At 45.1% G+C, this 12171-nt stretch overlaps 1 protein-coding gene across 3 annotated transcripts; it reads left to right on the forward strand.

The window, feature by feature from the left end:
- The first annotated feature begins 5535 nt into the window (after positions 1-5535).
- LOC118318042 (calreticulin) lies at positions 5536-11894 on the forward strand. 3 transcript variants are annotated; one of them, XM_035647311.2, is made up of 9 exons: positions 5536-5824; positions 6251-6352; positions 6949-7152; positions 7326-7420; positions 7505-7714; positions 10082-10195; positions 10292-10435; positions 10558-10650; positions 11036-11894. In XM_035647311.2, exons 1-9 carry the CDS (start codon positions 5551-5553, stop codon positions 11270-11272), a joined length of 1473 nt encoding a protein of 490 aa, XP_035503204.1. In that variant the 5' UTR covers positions 5536-5550; the 3' UTR covers positions 11273-11894. The 3 variants fall into 3 exon arrangements, with proteins under 3 accessions (XP_035503204.1, XP_035503205.1, XP_035503206.1); XM_035647312.1 differs by lacking the exon at positions 11036-11894 and adding an exon at positions 10862-10915; XM_035647313.1 differs by lacking the exon at positions 11036-11894 and adding an exon at positions 10874-10915.
- The last annotated feature ends 277 nt before the right edge of the window (positions 11895-12171 follow it).

Genomic DNA, 12171 nt, shown 5'->3' on the forward strand with positions numbered 1-12171 from the left:
AAATAATAAAGTCCAGCCTAGAAGTAACAAATGCATGGACTAGTTTTCCAGCTTCCTTTTGAGATTGGATGTTTCTAATGTTCTTGATATTGCGCAGGTGAAAGAAGGCTGTCCTAGAGACTTGTTTTATGTGTGAGTCAAAGGACATGTCCCAGTCAAAGGTAACTCCAAGGTTTCTCACAGTAGAACTGGAGGCCAAGGTTATACCATCCAAGGTAACTATATGATCAGATAATGTTTCTCTGAGGTGTTTAGGGTTGAGTACAATGACCTTGGCTTTTCCACTGGCCCCTCCTCCTCCTCACCTGTCTGCTAGCCACTCCCTCCTCATCAAGCCAACTCCACTCACCTGTTACCACAGCTGCCTCTGGTCTGCAATCAAGCGACTACATATGCTGCTCTGCCCCATGCACTGACTGCCAGATTGTTCATTTTTCTCATTGTTCATTGTTCTCTCCAGCATTGTTCACACTGCTTTCCTGGTATCGACGCTGCCTGCCTCTGACTACCCCGTCTTGTCGCTTTCCCGGATAACACCTCAGCCTTCTGTCCCCGACCACAAGCTTCGTTCCGTCCCTCCTGGTTTTTGTCTACCTTTATCCTGGGCTGTTTGGTGAATCCCTGCTACGGCTCCTCGACTCCCCGTATGGCCTTGTCTCTCCCTCTTGCCTGTCCCTCTCTGGTTTGTCTGCTCCACTGATCGGCCTTTTCTGGTTTCGGACCCCCTGCTCTCCTGACTACGTCTCCTGCCTGTCCCCTAACGGAACCTTCGTTCTAACCTGAGCCGCTCAGTGAGTACGGCGATTCCTCACCTGAACTATTGCCACGTGTACTCCTGTTCGACTCGGCTGAGTCGACTCCCCGACTCCCCTGGGAGGCTCCAGAGACTCGTCGCCTGCAGCCTGCTCTGAACTCTATCCTGTGCAGCTTAACTGCTTTGATTCCTGTGTGTGACGTAAATAATGGTCATTACCAACTATACCTGTATTCTCGAGTACTGCAATTGGGTCCTAAGACACACCCGTTACAGTACAATCTGGCCAAAGATGGACCCAGCACACTCCACGTCACCACAGAATCGCTTCGATTGGATCGAGCACACTCTCCAGCATCAAGAAGCCATGATCTCCTCCTCCAACGCTGGCCACCCAGGTGCAGCAGCTGACTACCACTCTCACCCAAGCTACACCTGGTGTTTTTTCTCCGGCTCTGACATCTCCAGCCCCCACTCCCGTTCCACCATGGCCGCTACTGGAGCCCCGGGTGGGAACCCCAGAGTGCTACGCTGGAGACCCTGTAGGCTGCAGCCCTTACATCACGAACTGTTCCATCCTCTTCTCGCTGCAGCCTCATACCTTTGCTTCTGAGGACGCTAAGGTGGCCTTCACCATCAACCATCTGACAGGCAGAGCTCGCCTTTGGGGAACGGCCAAGTGGGAATGTCGCACTCCAGCCTGCTCGTCCTTCTAAGCCTTCGCCGCGGAGCTCCGCAAAGTGTTAAACGAGGTTTCCCGAGGTTCCGACGCCGCTGGTGGTCTACTGCGTCTGAGCCAGGGGGATTGGACAGTCAGCGACTACGCCAATGACTTCCGCACCCGGGCTCGCCAGAGTGAGTGGAACTCGGCAGCACAATGTGCCTTCCTGCTGGGTTTGGGCCATTACGTTAAGGACTAACTGGTTTCATACAATCTCCCTACATCGCCTGCCGGACACATCGAGCTGACTTCTCGGGTGGATAGTCGCATCCAGGCGAGGCGAAGGGAGAGACGGCAGGGGCAACCCAAAAGACGTTCGCACCCATTATGTTCCTGAGACCACGGTTTCCTCTACCCACCAACAGATGGGGGAGGATGAGCCCATGCAGGTGGGCCGCATCAATCTCACATCCGAGGAACGGGAACGACGTTGTCAGGGGAACCTATGCCTCTACTGCGGCCAGGCCGGCCATTTTGTCTCCCGTTGTCCGGCAAAAGGTCGGACTCACCAGTAGGAGGGGGCATACTGGTGAGTCGTGCCTCCAACCTTGTGTCACACCCGTCTGCTTCTGTCTGTCTCCTTCCTGGGGTACGTCGTCGGGAGGGGGAACATCCAAATGGACCCCGCCCAGGTTTCCGCTGTCACCGCCTGGCCTGTCCCTGACTCCCGCAAAAAGCCTCCTCTGTTCCCTGGCCTTGAGGAGGAGGTCTCCTGCCCGTCAGTCCAGGCCTTCATCCGCCGCTGTCGGAGGACCTGGACACAAGCCAGAGCCTCCCTCCTATGCTCTGCCGACCGCTACTCAGCCGCAGCAAACCGCCACCGCACCAGGGCCCCCACCTACCAGGTGGGTCAAAGGGTGTGGCTGTCCACCCGGAATCCAAGAAGCTGGCACCCAGGTTTATCGACCCCTTCGAGGTACAGAAGGTCATAAACCCTGCGGGGGTTAGGCTGAAATTGCCTCGATCCATGCATTCCACCCGACGTTCCGCGTCTCCAAGGTCAAGCCTGTCCATGAGAGTCCACTGGTCCCCGCAGCTCCACCTCTTCCCCCTCCACGGTTGATCGATGGGGGTCCCACCTACACCGTCCATCGGCTCATTCAGTCCCGTCGTCGAGGGAGGGGCCTCCAGTACCCCGTCGACTGGGAGGGATTTGGCCCTGAGGAAAGGTCTGAGGTGCCCGACGCGATGATGATGAGGACGAGGATGAAGTTTCCTCTTCTGAGGAGGATGAAGCACCCTCGGATGGAGAGATAGACTCACCTGTTACAGCTATATTTGACTTTTGATGTAAAAAATTGTTTAACACGGAAATGTATGGGGTGCTTTCTTATAATATTGCCTAAGAGGAAGTATATATAACGTTTATTGGTCCCATCACAGAACCTTGTGGAACTCCATGACTAACTTTTGTATGAATTAATGATTTGTGGTTGATGTTAAAAAAACTTAAATCTATCCGATAATTAAGACTTAAACCATTCTAGTGCTGTTCCTTTTATCACAATAATGTGTTCTAGTCTCTGTAATAGAATGTTGTGATCAATGGTGTCAAATGCAGCACTAGGACGAGAATACTATTCCTCTGAAAATAATCACATATTTTGTTAGCAAAAGATGATTTTAGAAATGAAGGGGAGGTTTGATATGGGTCTATAGCTATCTAAGATATTTGGGCCTAGAGTCTGCATTTTAAGCAGAGGTTTAACTACTGCCACCTTAAAGGCCTTTGGTACGTAGTTGATAGAGATAAGTTGATCTGATCTAATATGGAACTGTTGATTAAAGGGAATACATCCTTAAACAGCCTTGATGGAATAGGATCTAAACGACAGGTTGATGGCTTGGATGAAGTGACCAGTCAAGTCAGCTCAGACAGATCTACTGGGGAGAAGCAGTCTATATAAATTAGTCAATATTGTTGGTTCTGAAGGTACTGTGTTGGACAGTGTATCTGTCTGAATTTCTTCTCTGATGGTAACAATCTTATTAGTAAAGAAGCTCATGAAATCATTACTATTAAGAGTTGGAGGAATAGACTGTTCAGTAGAGCTTTAACTGTGTGTCAGCCTGTCTACAGTGCTGAAGAGGAACCTAAGGTTGTTTTTATTTTCCTCTATTAGTCACACATGACAGCGGAGTAAATAACAATTTAATTTTTTAATAACGATTGAATTTTTCTCCTACCATTTCTTTCCAAAACACAACATAGAACACAAAACAAGTGTAACGAAAAAGGTTCATCACTCAAAGCTTTTAAAATCAGAGCTCAAATTCACCAATGACCAAAACATGGATCCCGACCCAATGGATGGATGAATGAATGGATAAAATTCCTTATATTATTGAAGAAAAATTAATAAATCATCATTTACAGTCTTGTACCTTTGCCTTTTTCTGTTTTTCAGAATTTTTGTGCTCCTCATATAATGCGTTTATGGTAACGATTCATCTCGTGGTTTATTGACTTGGATCCAGGCTTAAAACTCTTTGTATAAGGATTTTATGAAACATCTATGGAGTGAGTGAATCGGAAATTATTTTCTGGAACCGAAGCCATTCTAAAAGTGGGTAGTCACTGCAGAGCTAAATATGTGCTGCGCTTTATTATTTGTCACATTACTCAAAACTCATTTGTCCCAGTCTCGATCCTATAGAATAATGACACTGGTTTTCCAGTGATCTAGTTGGTCAGTAGTTGGAATGGTGACTGGCTTTGATTTCTTACATCAAACTTCACCGGCTCCGGGGGTGTGTGAAACAAAGCTCCAGTATGTAATTTCAGCACTTACTTTTGAAAGAATGAATCAAGCTCTGATACAAAGCTTCTCTGAAAATTGTTTCATTATTTTTGACACGTTCCTCTGAGATTTGGTGTCACAGTTAACATCTACTGTTAATAATATAGAATATTAAATCAATATGTACACTGGGTGTAAACCAGAATATGGGCTTAATATGACTGTAAAAACTAAATTAATGTAAACAAGATGGTTGATAGCAATTCAGCGTTTTAACTTTAATGCACCGCTGTATCATAAGATTACACCATGTGTCTTTAATCGCTGTGTCCGACAATGGCTCAGGCGATAGAGACGGTTGTCCACTAACCACAAGGCCGACGGTTCAATCCCAGCTTCCCCTATACCGCATTCTGAAATGTCCTTGCGAGACACTTGACCCTGAACTGCCTCTGATGGCTCTTCCAGTGTATGAATGTGACAGAAAAAGTGCAGTAAATAGCAGCACTGTATGAATGGGCTTATGTGACTTTTCAATTCATAGGGTTCACCTACAACAGACATCTTTTAATTTTAACTCATTTTCTTGTTTTCATTTAATCTATTTGAAAGAATATAATTTATTTTAATGTGCATTTTGGTTGGTGTGTATTTTTTTTTACAGTTGTGTTGAATTGTGTTATACTGAGGTGTTCCTAAAATTCTGTCAACCTTTATTCAAATAATATGGGTGTACAAAAAAATTAGATTCAGTGTGAGAATCAGAATCGTGTTTATTGCCAAGTAGGTTCTCACACACAAGGGATTTGCTTTGGTTAATGGTACATGAAAAACATAATCAATACAAAATAAGGGAGGATGAAATTAATTAATTTAAATACAATTAAATCCGGGGATATATTGCAAGGTTTGGTATTATATTATATTAGTTTTATTTAGTTTTTGGGAAGCGAGTGTAGGTACAACAACAATCCTTTTGAATTTATTGTCCAGTATTTTTCTGATTATGTACCTGATCAGTTAATGGGATTTTGAATGGGTGTTACTAGTAAAACCAAATCCCCTAACTAGAATTAGCCCCAATTATTTAAACCGAGGGAAGCTTCATTTTGTAGAATTAACGCCTCGAGCACATATTGGAGGCGAAAAGCTCTTACACCTGATGCCTGTTGTGTGTGTGTGTGTGTGTGTAAGGAGGCTCTGTGCTCACTGTTTTCACAGTGCGGAAACGTTTCTCGCCTCCGCCCACCTTCCTCCGATCTCCGCCCGACTCCGCCCGAGCCGTTTCCGAAAAGTAACTCGTGGTCCCATTTCATTGGCAGGACGCTCGTCCAATGAGCCGCGGCCATCTGTGCAGCGCTCGGCGCAGTGGAAGTTGTCGGGTTACGTCTCCTCCGCTCTTTATCTACCGGCCACGGCTGCGCCTCCGCCGCCCCTTCAGCTCCCCGCCGCCCTGCCTTCGGCTCCCCGCCGCCCTGCCTTCGGCTCCCCGCCGCCGGACACGAGCCGCCGACATGAAGCTTCCCGGGGCTCTTCTCGCGGTCTTCGCGTCCATCGCCGTCACCACGGACGCCGCCGTCCACTTCAAAGAGCAGTTCCTGGATGGAGGTACAGTGAAGCCCGTCCCGTGGTGCAGAGGAACCACCTTCTACTCTGTCTGTTCCTGTGCTCTTATCAGTTTTTCTTTTCAAAATGCGTTACCACATCTATTTGTTTTATTGAAATAACCTCACAAGTCCTCACTGTAACCCAGGGTGTTCGAGCTAGGCCACGTCACATCTGTCAATGAAGTGAGGAATAACGTTGGCTTAGGAAACAAGTGGAGAAGCTTTACAGCAGTAAAACAAAAGTTTGAATACTGTTTTTAAAAATGGCTTCATTTTGTCAACCAAATACTTCATCAATCGACGTCCTTGTGTGTTAGTCCAGAGCTCCTTTCACCTTCCATCCTGCCTTCAGGTGGAATCCATCCATGTTCACTGTCCACCTGTGTGAACAGGACAGTGAGTAACAAGTGTGAACGCTGTGTTTCAGATGGATGGACGAGCCGGTGGCTCCCGTCGAAGCACAAGTCCGATTACGGCCAGTGGAAGCTGACCGCTGGCAAGTTCTATGGTGATGCTGAAGCCGATAAAGGTAGTTTTCGCACATGTTCTGTCATCGAGAGAGAACTGGCACGCATGCTTTTTGTCTGAAATCGCTGCAGTTGTATATCTAAGGCGCTTGCAGATAAGAGTCCTGTCATGCAAATGCAGGTAAAGGAGGCTTGTACATCAAGGAAGTGGCCTGTGGAGTATGTGCTGAGAACACTGTCAGGACTGGAATAACCTGCCAGTGGAGCCTTCACTAACACCCCTTCACTCTTGATCTACTGTAGTTGCTCCAGTTCTCCTGGTTGTGCTAATTTCACTGAACACAGACTTATTGTGAGAATATTATATTTTGAAACAATCTCCAGAAACCACAGAAACCCTATGATGTCGGTTGCTAATGTACTTTGGTGAAGTTTATTCATACGCAAATTTTCAATGAAGGTGCCACAAACCAGAACTGTTGTAGCCTTTGAGGAGCTGCTTGGCTCAGTTATAAAAAATAAGTCATAAAATAATATGACCTGTGATAAAGTTTCTGACGAGGGAAATCTATTAAAGGAGAAACTACTACACAGCTGGAAACAAAAGCCATGAAAGGCTTTGAGCTCATGTTGATAACAGCTTTTTGCTTCCATTCAGGTGTTCAGACGAGCCAGGACGCCCGCTTTTACGCCCTGTCCGCCCGCTTTGAGCCCTTCAGCAACGAGGGGAAGACCCTGGTCGTCCAGTTCACTGTCAAGCATGAGCAGAAGATTGACTGCGGAGGAGGCTACGTCAAAATATTCCCCTCTGACCTTGACCAGAGTGCCATGCACGGAGACTCGCAGTATTACATCATGTTTGGTGAGTTTGACGTCGATGTCATGTTTGACTTGTAGCTGCATCGGGTTTGAGTGTGGAACACTTCTTTTGGAGAGAGCATTTGGAAGGATGTGTGCAAGCCTCCCCCCAGCTGTTTGAAATGTAATCATTATTTTTGCTTCCTCTGTAAATGAACCATTTCTCAATGTCTGCAGGGCCTGATATCTGTGGATACAGCACGAAGAAGGTTCACGTAATCTTGAACTACAAGGGCCAGAACCACCTAATCAAGAAAGACATCAAATGCAAGGTATAGCTTCAAGCATAAATCCTGTTGAACGAGTTAGATAGTTGTGGGGAATGTTGTCTTAACTCCCTTCCCCCCACTCCCCAGGATGACGAGCTGACCCACCTGTACACACTGATACTGAACCCAGACCAGACATACGAGGTGAAGATCAACAACGAAAAGGTGGAGTCTGGCTCCCTGGAGGAAGACTGGGACATGCTGCCCCCGAAGAAGATCAAGGACCCCGAGGCCAAGAAACCCAGCGACTGGGATGACCGGGCAAAGATCGACGACCCCAGTGACGCCAAGCCTGAGGTAGGAGAGGAGTTCGACTCCACACATCAGCGCTTGATGTTTTGGCTTCATTTTGTTTACAGCGTACAGCATCTAAAACTCATGGAAGTCTTAAATGACCTCCTGTTCCGTCAGTGTTCTCTGACACTTGATCAGCACTAGTTCACTGAGCTTGAAACTCCTCCCTTGCAAGAGCGTGCCTAAATCTCAAATCACCTCAAAGGTCACCATAAATGTACTGTCAACACTGAGATTTTTAAGTAAAATTTGGAATTCCCTCAAATCCTATTCTACAAGCATGGTTTACTAATTCAGGCTCACGTGCTGTTATCAGGCTCAGATAATGTAACAGTTTGCGGGTTGATTTGTCCAACCTGGTTGAATTCATCTTGAATAATGGCATGCTCTTATTTTGAAATACAAAGCAATTGATAAGGGGTTGAAACAATGATAGGCATTCATATGACTGGCTGACTGCTGATCACATGATTGCAGGTGCTAAGAGGTAGTAAATGTATCATCATACAGTAACTCTGTTCTGCATTGTTAACGCTGTTTCCATACTTTGGCCAGTGCTAAATAATGACATGTTACCAGTGAATGTGATTATTGGTGCATGATCGTTAAAGTTCTCCCCAAATGGATGACTTTTCAGTGACAGTCATAAGCTTTCAATGAAAAGCCTATTTAAAATCATGCCCATAAATCACAAATACTTTGTTTGTTCAGCGTTCACTCAGGAGCAGAAATCACACTTTAAACCTGAAAGAAATAATCATTTGACTTTGATCCTGATAATTATTTATATTATTTTAATCGTTGTACCATTTTAGCCAGATTGCCCAGCCCTATCTGTTGTGCACTTATATACAGTCCGTTTTTATTTTTTGTACCAGTGAGTTAAATTTGAGTTAATTCTAACATTCACATTTGCTCTCTGTCTAACCCAGTGGCTTGGGATTTATTACATATTAATTGACGCATTCTCATTCTTAGCCAATTAGTCATGGGTTCTCGGCTGTGGTCCTTTACTGACCAGTATTCCTTTATCCTGAAGAAAACGTCATGAGGTCAAGGACAGATGTGAAGGAGAATCAACAAGGAGTTAGGAAAGAGGAAAGCCGTAGGTGCAAACACTCACACTTTGTTTATTACAGAACATACGTATGAACAGTGACAAACGCCTCAGAGTACAGAAAAGTTTCCTATCCAAAATAGTATCATGCTTTTTTCAGACACCTTAAAGGGGCAGTGAGCGATTCTAAACCCAAAAACAATCTGTGAATATTTCCTCACGGTTCGCTAGCTGTTGGTTCTGTGCGGAGCTGGATAAAAAAACTGACTTTTTGGCTCAGCCCTGGCACTGTAAATCGAAAAACAAAACAATGGTGAGGACCGCACCACACAACGCTGTGTGCGCAGTTTGTAAACATCACTCGTCTACACATTAAGAGACGTGCTAGCTGGTGGTGCTGTAACACCATGGTTTTGGCTTAGTGGTAAGTGCGTCGGTCTCCCATACCGGAGGTCCCTTGTTCGCGGCCCGCCCGATCAGTAAAATCACAAGGAGTTCGAGTCCCACTCCCGTTGGACAGACGTGACAGAATAAATCTGTTTTTATGGATTTGGGGCTCAGACCTAAATCAGTTTTGGATCGTGTCGTGATAATAAAACAGATGTTCTTTTGTTTCTATATTTACCGGGCTCTGCAGCTTGCGATGTGGTGTTGCTTTAAATGTGGCTGCAAAAAAGGAATTGTGGAACAGCATTTTCTCCTTTGCTCTCCTTAAGGATGGTCCAGTGTTTCCTTTGCTTAAGGAGATAAAATAGTCAGGTCACAGCTGGTAGAATGTCTCCACATGTATCTCAAGTGAAGACTTTTGAGCAGATCTCCCTTCTCTGCTCTATGTGCAGATAAACACTAACATGATTTATGTTCACAAAGACCAAATTATGCTGTTTTGAACTCACAGACGTGTTTGTGTGTTTGCCTTAAGCTTTCTGTGGTCTGCCTCGTACCTGATGATTTCTGTACATCTTGCATGTTCTCATCTGAAATCATAGTTCTACCTAAAACTCCAGGCCTAGCTCCTTATGAGTAAGCTGCACTTCTGCTAGTCGCTCCTGCAACAGTTCTGAATACAGCCTGGAAAACCATTGTATCCAGTCTTGTGTCAGATCATCAAATCACAGGGTCCAGGTCACATTCTTGTTTTATTGAATTTGAATTTTTAACGACTCTAGTGTGAACTATTTTTAAAAGTTGTTAAATTGTGTTATTGCTGTTTTATGTGTTCCTTTAATTGTAAAGTGCACTGAGACCATGTCAAATGGTGATTTTACACTATATTTTGATTGATCGATAACTTCAAACCTGCTGTCCTTCAGGACTGGGACAAGGCAGAGACCATTCCTGACCCTGATGCCACGAAGCCTGACGACTGGGACGAGGACATGGATGGAGAGTGGGAACCTGCCATGATCACCAACCCAGATTACAAGGTACAGCTTGTGTAGCATTACTTCTGTCACATGTGATATCTGCTCTGAGAGCCAGAACCGTCCACAGCTGTGACCCATGACGCATTGTCTCTGCAGGGAGAGTGGAAGCCCAAACAGATTGACAACCCTGACTACAAGGGAGCCTGGGTCCACCCTGAGATCGACAACCCAGAGTTCACTCAAGACGCTACCATGTACAAGTTTGACAAGATCGGAGTACTGGGCCTGGATCTGTGGCAGGTAAAATGATCTCACCCATTCAGAGACGCAACAACGCAGAGTTGTTTCTTGCTGTCTGATAAAAATCAATGATAAGACAGAGTTGAATAAATAATGTTAACGTGTTTTCTGTCTTTGTTCAGGTAAAAGCTGGCACCATCTTTGACAACTTCCTGATCACTGATGATGTCAAAGAAGCTGAGGAGTTTGGGAAGGAAACATGGGGAGTTACACAGGTATGGCTGCACTTTGTTATACTATACTTCATGAAAAAAATCCAACCATATTTCATATGTTTTTGATAAATTAATTAGAAGTATTTATAAAAATAAAAGAAGACGTTATATGCATTGTGTACATAGTTAAAGTCTAATAGCTGCATTCTACAGTTGGACAAGAATCGAGTGTCTTGAAGTCAGAATACCTGATGGGTAGGCCATTTATCAGCTATGTTCTCAGGACTCGAACCACTTGAACACTACCTAAGCCACGTCCCCACATCGTAAACGCCATTTCACCAATTGCATTTGAAGGCAGGAAAGTAGTGATCAGCATTGACAAGTTAACCACCTTCCTCCTGTTCAAAACATTAACAAACAACATGTCTTCTTATTCCACCAGGAACCAGAGAAGAAGATGAAGGACGAGCAGGAGGACATCGACAGGAAACTTAGGGAGGAGGAGGAGAAGAGCCAGAAGAAGGATGTTGAAGGCGACGGGGAGGAAGGGGAGGAGGAGGAGGAGGAAGATGGTGAGGAGGAGAATGAGGAGGAAGAGGGCGAGCATGATGAAGAGACGGATGAGGATGCTGGGACAGAAGAGGAGGACGGTGATGTGAAAGAGAAGGATGAGTTGTAGAGCGGAGGGCCCGATGGCCCGACTGCTCTGCTTGTCTCTGCAGGTTCAAACTAACGACACACACAGAGTGAAAGCCCTCTGGACTCTGGCCTTTCATACAGCAGCCTTTTATTCAGGGGTGGGGGTGGGGGGTGGTGGCTGGGGTCTGATAAGATTTATTTTTTATTGATTCTCTTGTTTTTTTTTTTTAAAGTCTTCAGACTATAGAAGGGAGAAGGGTTTACCTGTTGTTTTTTCATCAGTCACGTCTTGCAGTCACTCACAGAGCCAGTTCTTTTTCATTATTGCTTTTCTTGTTCGCATGTTCAGTAAATTGAGGATCTATGATGTTCAGTTCATGCACTATTTTCCCCCTCTCCTGTGTAGTACCGTTGGTTTTTGAAGTAATCTCATTCATAATTTATTTAATAATTTCATGTATTTCCTGAAAACACAAAGCTCTGATTTACATTGGTCCTCCCCCCAACTCTGCGTGTGTGTGTGTGCACTCGTGTATGTCTGCATAAAACAAACTGTGATTTTTACAATCATCTTCTCATTGTTCTGGATGATGAGTGTCCCGTGGGTGCACACTGTTTAGTTTTTGTTTTGGTTACAGTGAATAAATTGAAGCTTCTCTCAACAACCTGACTCATTTTTTCTTTGGTGGTGTGAAGACCACCATTAATGAATGGTACAATGGGGGCCCTAAAACAGAACATACAGGAACCCCCTTTTATCATTTTTACTTTGTTATTTTTAATACCTGTACCAACGTGATAGCTGGGTTTCTGCATGGATAACCAAATCAGTGTTACGCTACTTCTCAGCCTTCACTTGTGGAATGTACAGCAAAACAAATCAGTCTTACCGAGCTCATGTCTGACAGTTCCATGTTCCAAGTTGAGCACAGCCACTTT

The sequence above is a fragment of the Scophthalmus maximus genome, chromosome 13, assembly GCF_022379125.1.
Source record: "Scophthalmus maximus strain ysfricsl-2021 chromosome 13, ASM2237912v1, whole genome shotgun sequence".
NCBI lineage: Eukaryota > Metazoa > Chordata > Actinopteri > Pleuronectiformes > Scophthalmidae > Scophthalmus > Scophthalmus maximus.

Bases quoted from the DNA above. Each gene is read 5' to 3' on its own strand.
- LOC118318042 (XM_035647311.2), top strand. From the start codon at position 5,551: ATGAGCCGCGGCCATCTGTGCAGCGCTCGGCGCAGTGGAAGTTGTCGG. The intron at 7,421-7,504 runs GTATAGCTTCAA...CCCACTCCCCAG, and splicing joins AGAAAGACATCAAATGCAAG to GATGACGAGCTGACCCACCT. The intron at 7,715-10,081 runs GTAGGAGAGGAG...GCTGTCCTTCAG, and splicing joins CCAGTGACGCCAAGCCTGAG to GACTGGGACAAGGCAGAGAC.